The following is a 21,690-nucleotide window of genomic DNA, read 5'->3' on the forward strand; positions in this document are numbered from 1 at the left end:
AGTCCTTTCTCCTGGTCACTTCTTTCATCTCTGAACAAAGATTGAACATTTGGATCTACTTTTGGCCAGTAGTTCACTGACGTGAAGGTTGGACCAGGATGTTTGTAGAGGAGCGGATTCTAACATTATTCAAAAGAAATTTACATCACACCTTAACCTACTGGAGTGTGTTCTTCAGTTTTGGACTCTGCATTGCCTTTCTTGGACCCACTATATTGGATCTGCGATGTCAAACACAGTCGACTCTCAGTCAGATTACCTGGGTGTTCTTTGCCCAGCAGTTCTGCTTGCTCATTGGCAGCTCTATAGCTGGTGTTTTCAAGAAAACGTAAGCAGTTTGTACATTTTTTACGTAAATATGTGGATTAGGACACAGCCATGCTCATTACTTTCAGTGTCCTTGGCATTGTTTATAATCCCTGATGATGATTGAGTTCTAGTCAGATCTGTTAAACTTTCCAATTCATGATTATTCAATTTTGTCTGCAGATGTTTTGTTTTCTATAAGCGTATCGCATACCTTCTTATTATGAATTTGTAGAAATATTGAATACATATTGTATATATATTATATATATATATATTATAATATGAATATATTGAAATATTAGTGACTGATTATTAATGTCAGTGTATGTGCCTTTCTTTCTCTAATCCCCCCCCTCCAAAGGTTGTTCAGAGCTTTGTCTGCCCTATTCGTCTCTGCACTGATTATATCAGTGATATTTGCCATCATTCCCCTCTGCCATAATGTGCTCCTGCTGGCCATTGCTATGGCAGTGTCTGGTCTGGCCATGGGCATAATCGACACCATTGCCAACATCCAGCTCGTCACCATATACCAGAAAGACTCTGCTGTATTCTTACAGGTAACGGAGTTCAGACTTCTCTCAGAATTAGTTGAAAGTGTCAAAAACTCGTTATCATCAATGTGCCCTTCTTCTCCAACAATTGCAGGCTCTTCATTTCTTCATTGGGTTTGGAGCTCTAGTGAGTCCACTCATAGCAGACCCTTTCCTGTCAGAGAAAGGTTGTACTGTGGGGAACGTGACTGAAAATGTGACAGAGATCATGCACCACCTCCGGTTCTCACTGAGAAACATCCCCATGAACATGCATAACATGACTGAGGACCATGAGCTCCATGTGGAGGAAGAGGAGTCCAGCGTGTCATATGCCTTCTGGATCATGGCTTTCATCAATGTAAGATATTACACTATTACACTATACAACAAAAAAAACAGATTTCTGATTTAGCTTACAATATTGCACAATACACTGACAATTACACATAATTGTGTGTGTTGTCCCACCCAGCTCCCTGTACCTATTGCAGTACTGTATCTGATGTACCGGGAACGGCTAATCCCCTGCTGTCCCAGTGGGACCCCTCAGCTACTGGACAAAGATGAGCTGGCCATGGAAAACCAGGCAAATGAGGGGCCTGATACAGAGCCTAAAGATCACGAGGTCGGAGGTTAGGAGCTAAACCCTTTTTTAGAATCAAAATCAGAATCAGGTTTATTGCCAAGTAGTAGTACGCATACTAGGAAAAGGAGATAAGGTCTAGTGCATGAGATAAGGTCTAGGGCAGCTACATTTTGATGGTTCAGAGTGTCAATAAGTACTAGAACCTGGAAATAGGGACAGAGGGAGAGCAGCTTCAGATGCTTCATGATGGGTCTGTTGGGGTCACAGGTCATGGGGATATCTTCAGCTGCTGTCAGAATGACAACCTACGTGGCTTGCCTGTGTCCTTCTTCATGATTCACATATTGGGTGGAATGGTCCTCTTCATGACTGATGGCATTGTGGTGAGTTAGCAGTGTTACAGATTATTTAATAACACTGCAAACTATATGTACTGAAAGTCAAAACCATTATAAAAAAGACAATTTAGGATATCTGTTTGCTATTCCTAGGGAGCCTATGCTGGCTTTGTGTACACATATGCTGTGACTCCACCCATGGCTTTATCCCATAAGACAGCTGGTTACCTGGCCAGCATCTTTTGGGCTGCCATTACTGCTGGACGCTTGCTATCCATACCCCTCTCCTACCGCTTCCAGCCTGTCCGACTGCTTATGGTCAACCTGGTAATGCTGCCATTGTGGAAGGCCATAAGAGCACTGTGGTCTTATCGTTGCATATTATCACACTGATATTTAAGTACATGGGGTCGTTCCAGTCTTACAGTCTGTGTACTTCTTCATGTTTGCTTCCTCAGGCTGGAGTCATAGTCACAGTGTTGCTGCTGCTCATCTTCTACACCAGCAGTGTGTTTCTCTTTGTGGGGACATGTCTCTGTGGGCTGTTCCTCAGCAGTGTCTTCCCTTGTATGTTGGCCTACACTGAGGACATCCTGGACTACCAAGGTAGTGCAACCCAGTTTGAGATACTACTAATCATAGATAATGATTGTAAGTGTTCTTCCTGGTTGTTTTCTATGTTGTTCAGTCCCCTTGTCTGTTTTCATGGACAGGATGTGCCACCTCCGTGCTTGTAACAAGTGCTGGAATGGGTGAGATGGTCATGCAGGTTCTGGTGGGATCGGTAAGATACCACATTATCTTGATGCATTACATTAGAATATGCTTTAAAGAGATATTGTCTTGCTAAATGTCTCAAATATTGTCTAATGTCCTCCAGATAATCCAGAGTGAGGGCAGTTACAGCTTCCTGCTCTGTGGTATGATCATCGGATGTATCGGCTTTGTTCTTTTCTTTGGGCTGCTGTTCTTTGAACGCTTACACAGGAACTACCTCACTGGTATGTTGATCACCAACCAATACAGCAACATTACAGAATATGTGTGGTTAAAGTAATTCTCCTTCATGTGTATCTTCACATTTTTTACCAACAGGAACGTCTAAAAAGTCTGCCATGGTAGAGGAGCCAGCCACAGAGGTCAGGCCAGAGCACAAAGTGGAGCCAGAGAGCAGCTGAGAAGAGCAGAAGCTGCAGGTTCACTGCTCTGAGCTGTCATCCACCAACTAGTGAGCAGCTGGAAATATATGCTGAGGATTGCTGTGCAGAGAAGCACAAAAAAAGGACCTACTGTTGACCATCTTGAGAACCTCCAAGAATTCAGTGTTGAATGTGTATCAAGTTAAGAATATCAAAAATGCTCTCTGCAAAATGAAATAACTAAATATGTGTCTTGTGAATCGTATGAATGCTTTTTTAATGTGTCATTGAGAAAACATGGAAGGAAATTGTTATAAATAAAATTGTAACTGGGATACAGGCAAGGCGATGAACTGTATGTGTCTTTACTTTGATTTCATACAGTGTACTGCTCACTGACAAAAGTGAAAAAAACACATTGAGAAGGTGGTGAACTTTTTTTAATTTCTCTATTCATTGACTAGTTTGATCAGGTGAGTGATTAAAATGTTAAACAATTTCTTGAATAAATGGGTTGTGGATTGCTGCAGACAAGGGGCCACCTCATTAAGAAGAGGGGGCTTCCGTTCTAGAATGCTGTACCTATTTCCCCAAGTGAGAGGAGGGGCCCTAAACCAGGTTGAAAATGGCATTTTTATGTAATTATGCTTCTTTGATTAACAATTCTGAAGGTGAACCCTACTGCTCTTGAATAGTTCCCCTGTTATGGTGTCAATCTGGATTTAAGACCAGTTACAGCAGGAGCAGGAGGTGTCAAAGACCAGACCTGCAGCACAGTTTTGGAAGTAGGTCTTTCCTTGGCTACAATTATAGAACTGATTCTTGTTGTTGGCATTGGGGTACATTCCGTTTGCCTTGCCAGCGCAGAACCCGCTGTTCATGCCACTGGTGCCTCCTCCCGGGGAGCCGCTCCCACTAGAGCTGCCACCGCTCTGTCCAGAACTTCCTCCACCATCACTGGTCACTCCCTTGATAGGAGGCAACGGGGTGGCAGGAGGTGCACAAGCTGCAATACATACACAATAGGTTACATTGCATTGAATGTAGAGTTCAATGACTGACTGACCATGTGAATCAGTCATCAAGTTTAGTTCAGCTGGATTACTTACTTGCTTGGTCCAGATTAAAGGCTTTGTGAAGGACATTGATAAGCGGGTATTTGCCCTGGTTACAGTAGGTGCCCTTGTAGTCATCCATGTCAAGGGTCCACACCATGGCACCCCCAAAGTTGTTCTTTTTCAACCACTCAACCTACAGAAAATGTCATATTGTGAATAAGCAGTCAAACATAAAGCTACTTTAACACATTGGATGAGGGCTTGACTTGCAGTTGAACAGTTAGTAATACAACCACAAGAGTGCACTTTTGCAAGATTGATTTAGGTATTGAGTGTACATGTGGATATTAATAAATCAAAGAATCTGATAACATTGACAGCTCAATTGAATTAGAACTGTTTAGCACCTTACCTTTATCTCAAAGCTTTTGGGATCATCATAACCCACCCACTGGTTTCCTTTGTAGGCATATGGCACATCCTGTGGCTGATTCCAAACCTTGGTGGCTCCATTTAAGAATCCACAGATCTGTGGCATGTTGAAACATGATTAGTAAGATTAACAAACAGCCAACACATTGGTTGCCTTGGTTCTGTATCAAGTAGGATTCCTTGTAACAATTCAACCTGTTTTTAAGACAACATGGAAACCCAGTTACATACACAAGTAGTAACTACCTCAAACCACAAACTACCTCAAAGTAAGCCAGCTCTCCAGCCTCCTGGGTGTAAGGCCCTGGGGTTCCAGCGCCAGAGATTGCGGCTCCAACTCCATGGTTGGCAGGATTTCTCAGAGTGAATGAGGCACCATAGGTTGGGAAACCAACCAACAGCTTCTCTGCCGGAGCTCCCTGGTTCTTCCAGTAGTTCATTGCAGAGGCCTAGAACGTACAAATTTGTGTTAGTCATGTCTTTTGATCATGCTGGATCTGGTATCATGGTGGTGTACATCTTCTCAAGGAATATCCATGTGAATGCAGATGAGCGTTACAGCGTAGCTACAAAACATCTTAGTCCTACTCACCACATTGAAGTCGATGAAACCTCCTTTGTCAGCAGGGCCCTTGTACAGAGGGCTGCATTCTCCAGTGAAGGGGTCCCAAGAGCCGTGGAAGTCGTAGCTCATGACGTTGATCATATCCAGGGCCCTGGGAGTAGAGGACACAGAAGATGAGGTACAGGTGACAGCTGTTTCCCATAAAAAGCACCAGCCAATGTTGATTAAATGACCTGCTAGGACTAATTATATATATATATATATATATATATATATATATATATATATATATATATATATATATATATATATATATATATATATATATATATATATATATATATATATATATATATATACTGTATATTTATTCCAAATGTTTTTGTATGTTCCAGTATTAAAAAAAAATCCAACACAATTAATACAGGCAATAATTGAGTAAAATCTGTCAGTGAACATACTGTCCAATCTTGGGGATCTCGTAAGCAGATTCGATGGTGTCCATTCCAGCAGACACAGCAGCTGACAGCAGGAGACGAGCCTTGTTAGTCTGCTTGGCGTCATTCTCAAAAGCAGCTCTCATTTCCTGAATGATAAAAACAAATGATGACCCTATGGTCTAAAATGTCTGATCAGATCAGTTTAGGTCATTCAACAACCATATAACTTGCCTGCAGAAGGACAGAGTAATATTGCCTGTCTTCAGGAGGGCTCCCCCTGTTGGCTGGATACTCCCAGTCAATGTCCAGCCCATCAAACTCATACTTCCTCAGGAACACAATGACTGACTGGATGAAGGTCTGACGGTTTGTGGGGCTGGCCACCATTGCAGAGAACCTGGTTGGGTAACACAAATATAAAAACATCAACACTACTGACACCTGTTGGGAGGAGCTGCCCCAACTCAGACTCACACAAACTATTTGACAGTACCCTGCAGAGCCAAAGTTCCAACCGCCGACAGACAGCAGAGTCTTTAGGTTTCCATTCCTTTGAAAAGGTAAAAAATGGCCCATATCATTTTACATAGCAGAGAATGCATTACAGTACACTAAACATGTAACACATATTTGTGACCTTATGTTGCTCTTTCCATAACTCACTGATTTTTAAGGCCATTGAACTGGCTGTAGAGCTCCACATCATTCCACTCATAAGTGGCCAGCATGTTGTTCTTCATGGTGGCAAAAGCATAGAGAAGGTGGGTACACAGGCATGGGTCAATGTCGTTGGGCATGTAGATGGTGGGGGGTGGCCTGTACTGCGCCCAGTTTGTGAAGTAGCATGACAAGATGAAGGAGGATCCTGACCAATGACATATTAAGAGAAAACTTAGAAACATGTCGTGATGCACTGAATCCAGATGTTTGGGGTTTGGCCGAATACCAAATCCACTAGTTAAGATTTGGCCGAATCCAAAACCGGCCACCGAATCCTACTCCCATCCTCAGTCCATTAACACAGTAAACACATTATTGAAGTAAACAACGTCCACAGCAGTGTATTTTTATTTTATTTTTACTGTAAAAAAAAGAATAGGCAACGTTATGCCAGGAAGACAAGTGGGAAAAACTATTTTGAAAAATACCATGTGCCTATGTTTACCCTCTCAAGATCCAATCAATATTTAAAATATTAGCCTTTTAGATTTTTTAATTTCTTTCGGATGTTTTATACGCAAATATTTTAACAACAGATGTTGTGTATTGTTTAGGGTCCTTTTCACCACGAGACAAATCAGCATTGCAAATTGAACATGTAGCTCGACTTGAATCGCCTTCTTTTGACTTAAAGTACTGCCAAACAACAAATTTTCAACAACACAAGTTTTTTTTCCACTTTCTCTCAGCCTACTGCATTGAACATAGCCTGGCTTTGCCCCCCTACGTACTTCCGCTCAATTTGGATTTTGCTTCTGTACTAGGTCTGGGAGTTTGACTTTAAAGTCGGTTTTCAAAAACAATTTTTTTGTAGGTCCAATCAGCGAAAAGAGGGAGTGGCTGAGAACGATGACGTTAATGTCATGCACTAGTTTGAGTAGTTCAGTAATGGCGGCGGAGAAAGATGCGAGCGAAGTTATTCTGCGGTTGTGGCAATGCTGCCGAATATCCATAAGTTAAAGCCGGAGCAAGAACATTCCGTGCTGAGTTTTGTAGATGGCCATGATGTTGTTGCCCACCTCCCCACGGGGTTCGGGAAAAGTTTGATTTTCCAGCTACGGCAGCTAGCTCTGTTACAGTAGTGGTGAAGGAGTTGGCTAAGACGAACGCTTGCGATTGGTTATGGGAGATCAGAGTGGCTCTGGTCAGATCCAATAGTTTTAAACTTCAACAGAGGACCCGCCTAGAAGGAAGTTAACGCTTGTCAATAGGGCAATGCCAGACCCTCTGTACAAACGAAATGTACGAGGGTCTGGTTAGGACCAGGCTACATTGAACAGTCCACCTACGTAAAAGCCTTCCCATGATCAACGACGGGGTCATTACGACCAGCATAGTGCGCGTAGTTTAACTGTAGGTTCGGATTCGGTGAAAACAAATTCTAAGGTTCGGCCGAATCCAAACCCCGTCAAAAATTCAGATTCAGTGCATCCCTACATATTAGACCATGATGTGATAACACCTAACCCTAATTGTGTGAAAATACGTACATTTATTTAGTAATAGTCTGATATTCTGAAGGTGTTTTCAATTGAATACTGTTTGCTACAGTTACTCACTGTATTTTACAAAAATGTTGACTAAATGTAAATGTAAGAAAAAGTTTGAAACAGGCCTATCATCTAAATCCTGAGAAAGGCTGTATCTGTATATTCAGGCGAACTTACCCAGCTGTGCCTGCAGCAGCAGGGCCAGAGCTGTGAAATACATTAAATAGATCAGGCAGTTTATACCACAAGTCTAACTTAAAAAGATATAATACTTAGTATACAATTGTTATGATTTCAATCATAGCTTCTTACCCGTCACAAACAGTACTTTGCCCATGTTCACCTTGTGAAGTAAGTGAGTGACCACCTTTATATACTCAACCCTTATTGACTTGGCAACTTTGCCCTAAAAAAGGTTTATTTACTAAAGATTGTTCCATTACAAATGATTTGCTAGCATATGATATAAAGTGTGATTACCTATCACGTGGTCTAACACACTCTCCACAATCAAACATCCCATTGTCAGATTTGACCTTGTGAAGGACTAAACTTCACTGGCACTGAGTGGTAGTCAATACTATAATTTAAAGGTACCGTTTTTCCAAGAGATCAACATTGCTAAATGCAGTTGTAAGAACACTGTGATTGGTAGGTCAGAAGAGACAATATGGTACACTGATGTCCTGACATTTAAAATAAGGAAGCACTGACTCAAGGTCTTTGGCAAATATTTTGACATACAGTTGATGATTTCAGTATCCATCCTACGTAGACACACAAGTTGCCATCTTAATGTCAACATTCCATTTGACAAGAGAACACGTGGCCGTGACATTTGCAATACAGTATGCTTTATGTCTTTTTTGTTTTAGGTTTTGGCTCATCGGTGCCTTGCACCCACTAATGTCAGAAAAGTTCAACAACACCATACTATTTGACCAACTAAATGGTGGCTCAGTTTTGATTTTATCTGCTAGATTATTTAAACAGGCTTTGATACAAATCCTTGGACTGTTGATAGGGCAGTGTTGAGGGGTGATAGGAGAACAGAAATATGACACAGCCATTGTTCATGGCAGGAACTTGAGGATATACAGTGTATGCTATAATAATGGTCAACTTGAGGTGTACTCATCAAATTACCCCCATTAGTATGTACGGTTGCTAAGGGAATCAGATTGTGTAATACCAGTGTCAGCAGGGCAAAAACTGAAGTTATTGTGTCCAGTGGGGGAGAAGCAGAAGTGGTAATTTCTAGCTATAAATTATCTTAGGGGTAACTGGAAGTTTCAGACTGTGTTGAACAACAAGTTTGGGCAAGATCCTGTAGGTCAAAACTCACTATTATATTGTAAATGCAAATGATGGGCTGAAAATAAGCTTTGTGAATATTAACATTGCACCCAGGTGGATATAATTTTTTTAGCTGTCAATAATTGCGATGTTTCACAGATAAAAAAAAAAAACGTTGTCATCTCTTTAATTATTTCATGAAATAAACAGTGAAGTAGTGGGTTCCCCATGTCTTAACTTCCTTCATGAGAGATATCCAGATAGTACAAACAAATACATGTTTTTTTACTGTGAACAGAAGTGTGAGCAGAGTGAGCAGAAGCTTTTGAAGACTGATGTCAAAGGTAACAATGTTTTGCCTTCAATGTTGGATTTTTCATTATCTCCTTTGAAGATTCTAGTTTTCGAAATTGTCTTATTGTTCATCAAAGTATTATTTAACTGTTCTACATCTTATTGTACGTCTACGCTTTACTTCTACATAGCCAATAATTGTAATTTTTACACAGTGAAACAGTGAATGAAATGGGATCACAGCCATCAAGTAAGTAACTTTTGGGCTAAACCTGGAAGATTACCTAATGGTACACTTCCCGTACTTTTGTCAACCTTTATTTAATGAAGAGTGAAAGTAGGATAATCATTTTAGAATGTTGTTTAAGATTGTGTGTTCTGCGCTATATCCGGCACATAAAACAACTGATCAACCTTAATTTTGACATTAGAAAGAACAACAACAGCCACACCAACAACTGTAGCAACAACTACAACAACAGCCACACCAACAACTGTAGCAACAACTACAACAACAGCCACACCAACAACTGTAGCAACAACTATAACAACAGCCACACCAACAACTTTAGTAACAGCAGAAACAACCACTCTGTTGGAAAGGTATGCCATAGCCTAAACTAAACCTGTAAAAAGCAAAATCCCAACCTATACTGCTAATCAGTTCTTACTCGCACTGCAAGCTACATCTTGTTAAAATACAAAATACTGTCATTGGACAGTAAAAGGATGTAAAACTTTCTTTATTCTTCACGATGTGGCTAATACAGACTGTTCTTTGACAAGGACAATCAACTAACCCACATGCACCATCGCTTTGGAGAAAAGTGTTTGTTAAAATAACTGTTGCTATTTTACTATTTTGTTCTAAGGTCAACACTATCTGAGGTCATCATTATCTTATTGTGTTCCTTCCTGATTCTGGGTCTCTCAATTATCATTTTGTTAATATGGTGGAGAAGAAGGGATTTGAGTAAGTTAAACATCAGACATCTAATTACTTTGGGGTTCTCTTATAATACAATATGGAGTAAAAAGGGCACCATAGCCAAGATCAATTAAGAACGTATAAAACTAAAGAAAGTATATCCAACTTTAATATTAGGCTAATCTTGTTTATTGTGCCTTTCTAGCTGTTGGATCAAAGGTCAATCAGTTGGGAGATGGAGACAATATACAGGTGCTGTGTATAGTGCTCAAACTCATTATTAGAACACAATCTCCTTTTATCCCATAAATGGTCATTCTTTGAAAGTACCAATTAATTTATTTAATCTATTCTGGTTTCTACTTTTACTGAAATGTGTATCCCTTTTCAGATTGATGTGATCGAAAGTGAGAACACATATGCCAATTTTGACAAATCAGTAACAAACCTGGAGGAGGATGCAGATACTGTTATTTACAGTGACATCACCATTTGTAATGCCAGCTCTAAACCATCAACAGTTGTGGAGGAAACGGAATATGCTATTGTCAAAATATCACCATTGCAACTTTCATAATAGACCCTTGATCAAGTCTATTGTTGATCAAATTATTTCAAAGTGAAAACTTGTAATTGCACAGTTTTCAATTGTAATGTATCAACATTTTAAAGACTAAACTTTCAATTAACAAAGTAAATCTTCTGATTTTGATGTTTGTATGAGATATTTCAATGTTAATAAAAGTCTGACTGTAAGATCTGCGATGATGTGCTTCCATATACTAGATAACTTAATAATAAATAGTTAAATTTCACAATAGCGTCAGAAATGTTCAACCCCATGGTTAAGTTAAACTTCTTTATCAGTAAATACTTATCAGTAAAAACAATTACTCAGTAGTCATTTTGATAGACATGTGCTATGAGTAGATGTACTTCGTAAAAAATGCCTGTGAAAAAGGATGTTTGCTAAAACACATTGCTCAACCTTAGAAAGGGGAAGGAAAATAATCTCAACACTGGGTGAGATTCATTCTCTCACCATGAAGACTGTGCTATGTGTCATATTTCTAAATGGTAAGGAATGCAATGTATATCTTAACATCACCTTAAAATTAGGCAATATTTACTGACTTCAAGTAAAATCCATATAACATTTAAACAAATAAGGAAAATGTACCTTTTTTCTTTTTGTCCACATGCTCTGAATCCTAACCAAATGAATTTGTGGCTCTGTCACTCCCTGAAGTCATTTTTCTGACACAACAAAGAGGGGCCTCAATGCGGTTGTCTGGTCCTGCACTGGTGGAAGGAGAAGAATACAAACGTGTGATGATTCGTTGTGAGTACGGTCCAGGCTATAGGGACAACACAAAATACTGGTGTAGGGGACATGTTTATGATCTGTGTAAGATTGTGGTTAAAACCAGCGGTCCCAGAGAGAGGGGTAGAAGCGCTATCACTGAGGATAAGGATGCTGGAGTCTTTAATGTGATTATAACCTCACTGAGGCAAAGTGATAAGGACCAGTACTGGTGTGTCATCGCCAAACCTCGGAGGAATGTCTACACAGGAGTATATCTCTACATCCACCAGACAGGTAATGGCACCCCCAAAAGTTTCACAAAACCTGAACAACGATTTCTGGGAGGATAGTAATTACAGGCAATGTCTAAAAAAAGAAATGCAATGTGATTGTTATGTTTGGTCTTCTGTGTATTACAGGAGTAACCAGTGCTACCACCAAGACTTCATCCATCAATTCAACAGTGATACTGACAGGAGAAAAAGAAACATGGTAAGCCCCAAAAACAGATAGATTGAAAACATCTAATATCAGGAAAAACATCATCATTCACAATTAATATTGCCAAACAATACTATGGATAAGAGTCAAATCCATGTGATTACTCAACATAATAATTTAATAACGTACTTGTATTTTTATTATATTTTAGTTGGTGGGGTATTCTTCGTTGGATATTCTTTATATTGCTACTCGGTTATTTGATGACAACACATTTTTGGAAGGACATTTTGGCAAGGCATGGTGTCTACATAAAGCAATAATTTACATAAACTCACTTTCTCTCCTCTCTATCATACTTCTCCCCCTATCCCTCCTTCTTCCGTGAACACTTTGACATTTTTGGTCACAAATAATTAATTTCATCTTTTTTAATAATAATAAAACTAAAAATAAACATTTGTTTTCTCTTTTTTTTATGGAAATTTCCTTACAGCTCAAAATAAGGGGCTGTAGCCTTCATTTGCTTCCCTGTGCTTGGTTCATGTTATTTTACCTGTTTTCATAATCCACATTTCCACATCCAAATTTGCATGAAGAATATTGTCTGACTTGAAGGTGAAGATAGTCTATTGAGATGCCCCGTTACGGTTGAAATTTACTGCACCTCAGCTCTAGGACAGTGACAGCTGCCAACGCCCCCGGCTAAGTAGCGAAACAAGCGGGTGCGTTGAGAAAGAGGTAAGGAAATCATAATTGTAAACGTGGGCGTTTGTTATTATGATCAATATATCGTACTTGTAAACCTTTATTTTAAGTAAACCGCAAAATAATATTTTAGACCTGTGACTGTGACTGTATGTTGCAACGTTGGCTAGATAGCCTTCTCAAGACAAGTGAATGGCTTACGTCACGTTTTTTCATTGAAAAGTGGGCATAGCATACCTAGCTAGCTAGCTAGTTAAACTGGTTAGGCTAAATGTTATTGTAGCTACTGTTTAGCAACACTGGGTAAGGATTTTGCTTATAATTAACTACCTGCTTGTTCGCTACAGTAGACTAATGTTACAATCCCAACGTTTGGCCAGTCTCTGCCCGGGCAGGGGGATGGAGAGTTGCTTCTGACTGTTTCAGCGGCCCAGAAGGTTATGGTTACCTACCTTTTACTACCTAGCAGCCTTGCTTAGTTGCTATAGTGGTCATGAATGGCTTGTCTGGCCTGCACTGCAGGGCTTTTTCCTGTAGGTTGAAAATTGCATTGCGTTTGTATTAATCGCAGTGTCCGTTGTAGTGTTTCCACTCACAGTTTCTACTTCAGTAACACAGAGAGGGTTCCGAAATCCAGGATGCAGACCATTAAATGTGTTGTGGTCGGTGATGGAGCCGTGGGAAAAACCTGCCTTTTAATTTCCTACACAACCAACAAATTCCCCTCTGAATATGTACCTACTGTAAGTATTAGTTTCACTATTTATCCTATGTAACCCACACCCTTTCATAAAAAAATTAATGAGCAATGTCCAACTTTTAAGATCTCCATCTACGTTTTTTTTTGACACAGGTGTTTGATAACTATGCAGTGACTGTTATGATTGGTGGTGAGCCATATACCCTAGGATTATTTGATACTGCAGGTAAGAAAAGTGTGTGTCTTAGAAATACTTTTAAAATTGCAGCTACAATTATTTTGTTTTTTAATATGTAATCTTTACAGGACAAGAGGACTATGATAGGTTACGGCCTTTAAGTTACCCTCAAACAGATGTTTTCCTAGTCTGTTTCTCAGTAGTTTCACCCTCTTCATTTGAAAATGTTAAAGAAAAGGTGAGTCAGTTGTCAAGCCAATCAAATGGCATTGAAGATAATGTATTTTTTTATTTGTGTCAGCGGCTATATCATTTTCTCTCTTGCTCACTCTCTCAGTGGGTACCTGAAATCACTCACCACTGTCCCAAGACACCATTTCTGTTGGTCGGAACCCAAATTGACTTGAGAGATGACCCCTCTACGGTGGAGAAGCTTGCCAAGAACAAGCAGAAGCCAATTACCCCAGAGACAGCTGAGAAGTTGACCCGTGATCTTAAGGCTGTCAAATATGTCGAGTGTTCTGCCCTTACACAGGTGAGAGAAAAGAAACCTGAATTTGCATAAACTTCTCGAGAACAGAAACCGTGTTGTAAACTTAGTAGCTTAAATTGCTTTGTTATTTGTGTGCCCAGTTTATCTTGTTGTCTCTCTGCCTCTTACTTATAGATTTCAGTGTGTCTGCTAACCACTGTTACTTTACAAATAACTCTGGTGATATCTGCTGCTTTATTCCCTCCTCTTACTCTCTGTAGCGAGGTCTGAAGAATGTATTTGATGAAGCTATACTAGCAGCTTTAGAGCCACCTGAGACCCAGCGGAAGAGGAAGTGCTGTCTGTTCTGATGTTGTTTGCACTCTGGCCTATGGGCTGCTCATGAAATGTAAAAAAAATATATATATATTTGTCACTTAAATAACCAAGATGTTCTTTTGAAATGTTAGGTCATTAACACTTTATTTCTATGTTTATATTTGCTTTTGACGTGACTTTTTGCCAATTTTTTTAATTGGAGAGACCACCTCCATTAATACATTGTGTGTGCTGGTTTACATTAAGTTCTACGTGTACATTTTAGTTTCATGATCTATAATAGCAAATGATAACCCTGACGTTATTGACAGGGTTGTGAAGTTAAAACCTGTCAAAGTATCTCTAACACATGCTGCTATTTGTGGTAAAATTGTGTGTTGAGATACTCGGGCAATGTTACTGTGGGAGCGCTTTGTTTTTTGTGCATTAAAGCATTAAACACCCTCTCAAATGGCAAAATTATCTGATTTGATGAACCTAGGAATGCAGCTTTTTTTAGTTGTAAACCGTGTAGTATCATTGCAATGACAACATATGGGGTAAGGTGATAAATATTTTTTTCACCAACCTAATTGCACATTTAACCTAGTTAATTTGCTAATATAGATACAATATAAAAATAGAAAATACATTTAGCACTTTTTGAATTTGTTTAAACTTTTGCATTAGTATTTATTGTATTTTAGTTTAAATTCTCTTTACATTTTGTTTTGCCTATGACAGTATGACGTGACTTTTAAATGTTCTTTTTTGTACTACTAGATCAAAGTAATTAAGTTATTTAATAAACAGCCATGTGTGATGTCTTCATGCCATTTTTGTTTGCTCTCTGTGATATTTTTTTTTTTCACACTACATAATAAATGTAGGTTTATTTGCGATTATGTCTATATTGTGAAATGGAACAACAGATTACAGTTTTGTCTCCTAGGCTCCCTGTCACCAATAACACATTCGACATGTTCTGACATTCTCCTGACTACTGAATGGTTAGAAATAATCTTGCAAAAAAGTGAGATGGTCAGCAGCTGCCTCATCAAAAGCTTATACAAATAACAGCTGTCTTTCAAATACCAAAGCATAATATGTAGGTTTGTACCTGGTAAGTGCCAAATGTTGGAGATATGTAGAACTATAAATTACTAACATATTATTAACACATTTAAGTTTACATTCATTCTACCCTAACATTACATTTCAAGTAAAAGTTCACCATTGTAAAATGTGTGTATTTTTAAGGGATTGTAAACTGTTGATCTTTTCTGTTGTTCTTTTAGATTTAATTAATTTGATTTTAGTGTTGGGTATGTACTGTATCCTCAGTCAACTTAACAACAGTCCATTTGAAGCAAGTGGTTACTGTAGAAAGTGTATTGTAATACAAGCATAAGCACACAAGGGGGCAGGTTTGGACAAATGTTGCTTTTGTTGAGGCAAAAGTTAAATTGTTTATTCACAAACATACAATACATTGTGTGCCTTTATATATGATGTTCTACAATCTAAACAAAAGTATTCAGCATAAAGGCACTTCTAATGAAGTGTGAGTGAATATGAATATCTGCTTTAACAATATCAAGTATTTTTTGTGACAGATCAACACAGTATTACATTAATAGTGAAGTAAATTCACTGTATCACAATGTCTTATTAATAAGCCTTTGAAATATTGTTTTTATAATTTTTACTTAAGCACACAAGTTAAAGTTCCTCTTTGAATACAGGAAAATGTTTGGACGTTCGGTCAAAGTTCCCTTTTTGTAAGGAGTGTCCTCGTCTCGAAAGAGTTGTCTGTGAGCTCTTACATAATAACAAACTGCCAACACCCAGCTAAGAAATTACATTCATTATGAATAAAAGGTAAGCAAACTATCCTGGAATGTGCTGTATGGATTATGAGTAAGATATTGAGTCGAAGAGGTGATTATTCTTTGTATTCAATAGATGGAGACTACAACTTATTGGCCTCACTATGTCTGTAACTGTGACTTTTGCTATGCATTCACAAACCAACCCTGTAATTTGAACGTCTGCCACCACCATAAATGAAAACTGAACTTCCATCTATAAGTTATTGAAAACCCTTGGCACTGTTTGTCTCCTCATATACTAAGAGCTTTTGTATCTCTTTACAATAATTAGTCCTTGAAGATCAATGTCTGTGAATGACTTGAAATGGCTAACCATGAGCCAAAGCTACTATTGGCTGTACTGAAGGAGTTGACAACTAAAGAACTGAAGGAGTTTCAATGGCATCTAAGTCAGGAAAACTGTCTAGATGGTTTTCAACATATTCCAAAGGGCGACCTAGAGAATGCTGACAGGCAGGACACTGTGGATATAATGATACGGACCTACCGCAATGCACCTGCTGTGGAGATCACACTCAAGACTCTAAAGGATATCAACCAAAACAATCTCGCAGATAGGTTGTCAAGAGACTACAAACCAACTGAAAGCCCTTGCAATCATGGAAAGTATTTAGCTTACAATTGATTTAGCCTTTGGTCAAATACTGTGCACAATGTAATGGTAGTTTTCTCCCCCACTCTTTTAGGCTCTCTCTCACTAGTTGCTCCTTTAACTGTCCTGCATACTACACCAGGACTTACAATGCTCCCAGCACTCACATTCAGAGCAGAGGTTAGGTTGTTGCCAATGGTAAGCCATCTTTTTGAGGATTTAATGAGAAACATTGGAAAAAGTGAATAGGAATGCAAGTGAGCCATGTCTTCTCTCTCTCTCTCATAGGAAGGGAATAAGGTTCGAGTTGAAGTGATTCCAGAAAGCATGACAACTCCCTCGATAGCACATGCTGGCTCCTCCATAACTCCTGGTGGTTTTTCGATGGCTCTTCAGTCTAGCTCTAACACTGAAGATATAAGTGATATTGTTTGCAACAAAGCTCAAGATCATAATAAGACACCAAATGAGCACATTAAATCTAACAGTAACTATATTTCTTTAACAGTTGGCATGTACAGTAATACTTGAGTTAATTTGGCTGTATCAGCATATCATGTAACTATAAGTTTCTATACATTTTGATTGGCATATTTCAGACATGTTGACCAAGCTTAATGAGTACAATAAGATAAGGATCAATATGCTTGGCAGTGGATCTGTGGGAAAGTCCTGCATGGTTTCAACATTCCTAACCAACAGATTTCCCTCTGAATATGTACCATCAGTAAGTATAGGCCAATGAATATTAAGTGACTTCAAATAATTTTCTTCATTAGGCATACTGTACTATGTCTGCTGTCCACTGTAGTCAAACAGACAACAATTCTCTTTTCATTCTCTAACAACAGGTTTTTGACAAATATGTAAAAGACATTGGTGAGGAAGGTTGTTTTGGGACCCTTGAAATACAGGATATAACAGGTATACATTGACTCTTGACATAATTCTTCTGAATATGACAAGTTACTGTGTTATTGTTTTTAACTTTGTACTTAACTTTTACAGGTTTGTCTGACTATGACAATCTACGCAGAATAAGTTACCCTCTGACAGATGTTTTCCTAGTCTGTTTTTCAGTGGTTTATCCTGATTCATTTAAGGACGTGTACATGAAAGTAAGGCCTACCCCCAAACCATATCACTCAGTTACACACACAAAGAACTGGCTTGCAGAAAATACTGCATTAATGCTGGATAACTCCACCAAATCTCTCACATATGATTGATGGGAATCATTAAAACACCTCAAAGAACCCACTTGTGTGATAGCATATGTATTCTGTTCTAAATTAAAAACATTATTCAAATGCCACACCAATCCCAGAATACCATGTTGTAGTTTGACTTAAAGTAGTAACAAGAGTGAACATATGAATGTAAAATACAGATAGTGTCCAGGCAGGATACTGTCTGTGCAGTGCCGTTGATGCAGTAAAAGGAGCTGCCAGCGGGGGACAAGAGTACAATTATCTAGTTGTATTTATGGTCAGCATTTGACTGGTCTCATATCATTTTACTTAACTGAAAGGAGTGTATACAGAAGCATGGTGGCAATGTAACTATTTGGGACTATTTGGGAATAGTACATCCCTTCTCTTGCAGTGGGTACCTGAAATCGATCACTATTGTCCTGGGACACCTTTCCTACTGGTCGGAACTCAGATTGACCGAAGAAAAGACCCCCACACATTGGAGAGGCTGGCCATGAACAAACAAAAGCCAATCAATTCAGAAATTGCTAAGAAACTAGCCAGTGACCTGAAGGCATTTAAATATGTTGAGTGCTCTGCCCTTACACAGGTGGGATGCTGTCAGGTATTCTACAAGTAAGTTACAGTACATGACCACCGACAACCCAAAGATTTAACTAATGACATACATATTTGTGTTTGCAGGAAGGCTTGAAAAATGTGTTTGATGAGGTGATACAAGCTGTACTGAGGAGTCAACAGTACAAGAAAAACAAATGTGTGCTGTCCTAGGCTTATTCTGTTGTTAGCAGACTCCAATAAAACTAGTTTGATTCATCCAGTGAATTATACTTTGCAGAGAATAAATACCCCCTATTTCTAACTTTGCCTTATGAAAGAATTGGAACCTGTACATTTCATTCACATTCTACATATTTCATACATATTCATGTAGCCTGTTGGGAAATGTGCATTTATATTGACCAAAATAGTTAACTATAAAGTTTGTAAATACTGGTGTTGAAAAAGGTGTTGAAAGTAATTTGTGAAAAAATAAGGGTTGGGGTTAGCCCTAACCCTATCCCTTTCTTGTGCTACCTGATTTCACGGACTACATCCTTAATAATGTATTAAATGTATGTTTACTATGTTTCTCAATGTGTTCATTGAGTCACGATGAGGACATGCTTAAAGTAAAATGAGTGTTCTAATTGAGAAGGGGTTTAAGGGACCCCAATAGAAAGACAAATGCAAACTGGAGGGTCATGCTCATAATAACTCACCAAGACATCTGACACAATTTGAACAGTAAAGCTCAACTAAAACTAATACCAATTAACAGATCAGCAATCCATTATCTGTCACACTCAGTTAAACTACATATTTTAACACTTTACTAACTGTAAATGTACATTAATAGTATTCAAATCAGTCAATACACATCACTGTAGGATTCATCGTCTGTATTCCTTTGGTCTAACTCTTCTCACACATGTATTACACATATTACACAAAATATATAATACTTTAACAGACATTAATTTGTTTAGATGCAGTATTAGCTAGAATTTTTCCACAGTGATTAGAAAAAGGGAGTTTCTTAAGGCAGATATTAGCTAACAAGCCTAAAGTGACATTCAGGTTGTCTTTGGGGAATGACTGTGTGGAAGTAGTGAAAGATGATTGGCGACATGGGATGGGAGTTCCAGTGGAAGCTCTCTGTCCACTGAATGGCATATCTCCACACTACTGTTGGTGACACGAATTCCATACCATCCCGCCCAGAATTGAGTGTCATTGCCCCCATGTGTGAAGCGGATGAATCGAGCTCCTGGTCCATAGTCCTTAAACACATGAGTCATCTGAAACACAAATATCACAATATTACAGATGTAATATGTTAACCTAAACCTATCAAATATTACATACATGCTTTCAAATAGATGATACATTTTTAAGTGGTGTGAAGTCTATATTCTGTCAACTACCTGATTCCATGTCTGATCATTCCATTGCTGAAAATAGACAGTATCTGGAGAGAATGTCTGTATTGGAACCTTCTTCTTATCCAGCACTTGAACACAGATCTCATACAGACTGCCACAGTCAAAGCGTGGAGCATACCTAATCACACACACAGACATTTATTTAGTTGACAATGCATTGTCCCAACAATGGAAAATGTTTGCTTGAGTATTATTACCAATCAGATATAACAATGTCTGGCTGGACCTCATCCATCAAAGATGGTTTGTAACCCTCCTTGGCCAAGTCAATCAGCTGACACTTCTTGCAGGACCTGAGCCCAGAAGAAGACAAAGACACAAAATATGACCATGACAGAGCCTTATAAGTGGGAAGTAGTGCAAGTATCTTTACAATATAGCTAAGGGGCTATATAGATGTTACCAACTGCCTTCTTAGATTTGTATACAGAGTGAACAAAAAGTAGGCTAGTATAGGCTACTCACTGGTAAGATGTCACAAAGTATTTCTGGACTGTGTCATCAGGAAGAGGTGTATTTCCCACTGTCTCAATCTTCCACTTATCACCGCCATTCTCCAAAATCTGCCAGCCATTAAAACTTTCTAGAGGACAAGAAAGGACAGTGTGAATTCTAATGGTAAATCATAAATTATGGTAGCTTATATGGTAGCTTCTGGTCTCTCACCATCTGCTCTGGAATTTTTCAGAAGGTTGCGTCTCTTCCTACGCAAGAAGTAGAATAATCGCCAGTCTTTGGGTAGTTTTTTGGTATCACACAAATTATATCCCTCTCTCCGACACCTTTCTCTCCATAGAGAATCACTGTCAACAACATCTTTCCACTCACGGCAAACTAAGCGGCATACACATACCACCTGTTGTGGTGGAAGATTCAGGAAGATCTCTTCCAGAATCTCGAAAGGGACTGCAGGAACCGGACCTGTGTACTAACCGAGAAAAAGATGAGTAAACAAAGCACTGTCACCATTGCGTCGACGAATTCAAAGGCCACGCCCACGAGTCGTCTCAAACGCCAACACCATCGCTTCAGTATTTTTTATTCGTACATCACAACAACTAATAACAATTTAAGCTAAATGTATCATATTGACCACAAGTCTTGAGGTGAGCTAAACCAATATATCAAACAATCACAACTCGGGCGTCACCAACATTATGATAACTACGACAAACTCTATTCGAACATTTCATATGCTTAATTCTAAGGTTACTTACTTTTCCTGGGAGACATGGCATATTAGACAAATTGCCCTGCGCAGTGTAGGACTGGCCCATAGCTCTTATATTAACCAAAATATTTGATTTTGGTCAAATAACGTATGGTAGAACGTTGTCTTGAGAAATCCCCACAATGCATTAAGCATTAGCTTAGGCGGAAGTGATGTTAAATAGAAAGTCAAATCGAAAGATATTTATTCGGAAAAAAAAAAAACTCGTACACTTCACCACGAGAGACTTCCTCTTGTAAATTAAACTGTCATAACACTCACTAGCTGAATCACCTACCTAACAATATTGGAACGTCAAGCACTTCAGTAGTTATCAACTACTACGATGAGACATCTTGATGACGTACTGAGAATGTTTCAGGAACTGATGACTGCGTGCGCCTTAAGTCTCGCGGCTCTAAACTAGACACCACAAGCACCTGACACATTTTGGATCAGCAGCACTTTACCGTTCGTCTAAGATTATTCTCATCTGACCAAATGCAAATGCTTCCAGAATGCATCAATACAAATCAAAATGTA

At 38.8% G+C, this 21,690-nt stretch overlaps 6 protein-coding genes across 19 annotated transcripts; 4 read left to right on the forward strand and 2 right to left on the reverse strand.

Annotated features, from left to right (window-relative positions):
- The first annotated feature begins 98 nt into the window (after positions 1–98).
- Positions 99–3,153, forward strand: slc60a1b (solute carrier family 60 member 1b). Its single transcript, XM_084680709.1, has 10 exons — positions 99–328; positions 671–869; positions 958–1,203; positions 1,318–1,477; positions 1,699–1,814; positions 1,923–2,096; positions 2,228–2,375; positions 2,483–2,553; positions 2,650–2,770; positions 2,865–3,153. The coding sequence occupies exons 1-10, from the start codon at positions 99–101 to the stop codon at positions 2,945–2,947; spliced, it is 1,548 nt and encodes a 515-aa protein (XP_084536835.1). The 3' UTR covers positions 2,948–3,153.
- A 153-nt stretch (positions 3,154–3,306) lies between these two features.
- Positions 3,307–13,178, reverse strand: LOC146252145 (acidic mammalian chitinase-like). 2 transcript variants are annotated; one of them, XM_084680665.1, is made up of 12 exons: positions 13,039–13,178; positions 11,312–11,433; positions 7,791–7,820; positions 6,067–6,268; positions 5,897–5,953; positions 5,635–5,800; positions 5,425–5,549; positions 4,991–5,114; positions 4,662–4,847; positions 4,379–4,495; positions 4,018–4,159; positions 3,307–3,914 (listed from the first exon to the last, which is right to left on the reverse strand). In XM_084680665.1, exons 4-12 carry the CDS (start codon positions 6,198–6,200, stop codon positions 3,631–3,633), a joined length of 1,335 nt encoding a protein of 444 aa, XP_084536791.1. In that variant the 5' UTR covers positions 6,201–6,268; positions 7,791–7,820; positions 11,312–11,433; positions 13,039–13,178; the 3' UTR covers positions 3,307–3,630. The 2 variants fall into 2 exon arrangements, with proteins under 2 accessions (XP_084536791.1, XP_084536793.1); XM_084680667.1 differs by lacking the exon at positions 7,791–7,820.
- On the forward strand, positions 8,921–10,810 carry LOC146252146 (uncharacterized). The gene is made up of 7 exons (XM_084681276.1): positions 8,921–9,023; positions 9,208–9,253; positions 9,419–9,453; positions 9,635–9,806; positions 10,076–10,176; positions 10,337–10,383; positions 10,523–10,810. Exons 3-7 carry the CDS (start codon positions 9,435–9,437, stop codon positions 10,706–10,708), a joined length of 525 nt encoding a protein of 174 aa, XP_084537402.1. The 5' UTR covers positions 8,921–9,023; positions 9,208–9,253; positions 9,419–9,434; the 3' UTR covers positions 10,709–10,810.
- On the forward strand, positions 11,166–15,111 carry LOC146252147 (cell division control protein 42 homolog). Of its 11 annotated transcripts, none has more exons than XM_084680676.1 (7): positions 12,305–12,619; positions 12,967–13,023; positions 13,197–13,329; positions 13,440–13,512; positions 13,593–13,702; positions 13,802–13,999; positions 14,218–15,111. In XM_084680676.1, the coding sequence occupies exons 3-7, from the start codon at positions 13,225–13,227 to the stop codon at positions 14,305–14,307; spliced, it is 576 nt and encodes a 191-aa protein (XP_084536802.1). In that variant the 5' UTR covers positions 12,305–12,619; positions 12,967–13,023; positions 13,197–13,224; the 3' UTR covers positions 14,308–15,111. The 11 variants fall into 11 exon arrangements, 10 of the variants coding, with proteins under 10 accessions (XP_084536802.1, XP_084536803.1, XP_084536800.1 ...); XM_084680674.1 differs by having other exon boundaries at positions 12,309–12,619; positions 13,170–13,329; XM_084680677.1 differs by lacking the exon at positions 12,967–13,023 and having other exon boundaries at positions 12,306–12,619.
- A 936-nt stretch (positions 15,112–16,047) lies between these two features.
- LOC146252148 (cell division control protein 42 homolog) lies at positions 16,048–19,042 on the forward strand. 3 transcript variants are annotated; one of them, XM_084679655.1, is made up of 8 exons: positions 16,048–16,135; positions 16,418–16,936; positions 17,027–17,225; positions 17,338–17,465; positions 17,590–17,662; positions 17,747–17,856; positions 18,344–18,541; positions 18,637–19,042. In XM_084679655.1, the coding sequence occupies exons 2-8, from the start codon at positions 16,805–16,807 to the stop codon at positions 18,721–18,723; spliced, it is 927 nt and encodes a 308-aa protein (XP_084535781.1). In that variant the 5' UTR covers positions 16,048–16,135; positions 16,418–16,804; the 3' UTR covers positions 18,724–19,042. The 3 variants fall into 3 exon arrangements, with proteins under 3 accessions (XP_084535781.1, XP_084535783.1, XP_084535782.1); XM_084679657.1 differs by having other exon boundaries at positions 18,344–19,042; XM_084679656.1 differs by lacking the exon at positions 16,048–16,135 and having other exon boundaries at positions 16,365–16,936.
- Positions 19,043–19,379: 337 nt separating this feature from the next.
- On the reverse strand, positions 19,380–21,524 carry LOC146252149 (F-box only protein 6-like). Its single transcript, XM_084679658.1, has 6 exons — positions 21,155–21,524; positions 20,604–20,865; positions 20,403–20,520; positions 20,135–20,230; positions 19,920–20,055; positions 19,380–19,793 (listed from the first exon to the last, which is right to left on the reverse strand). The coding sequence occupies exons 1-6, from the start codon at positions 21,212–21,214 to the stop codon at positions 19,569–19,571; spliced, it is 897 nt and encodes a 298-aa protein (XP_084535784.1). The 5' UTR covers positions 21,215–21,524; the 3' UTR covers positions 19,380–19,568.
- Between the last annotated feature and the right edge of the window lie 166 nt (positions 21,525–21,690).

Source organism: Hypomesus nipponensis, chromosome 18 (genome assembly GCF_054491055.1).
Source record: "Hypomesus nipponensis isolate SF chromosome 18, ASM5449105v1, whole genome shotgun sequence".
In the NCBI taxonomy this organism is placed as follows: Eukaryota; Metazoa; Chordata; class Actinopteri; order Osmeriformes; family Osmeridae; genus Hypomesus; species Hypomesus nipponensis.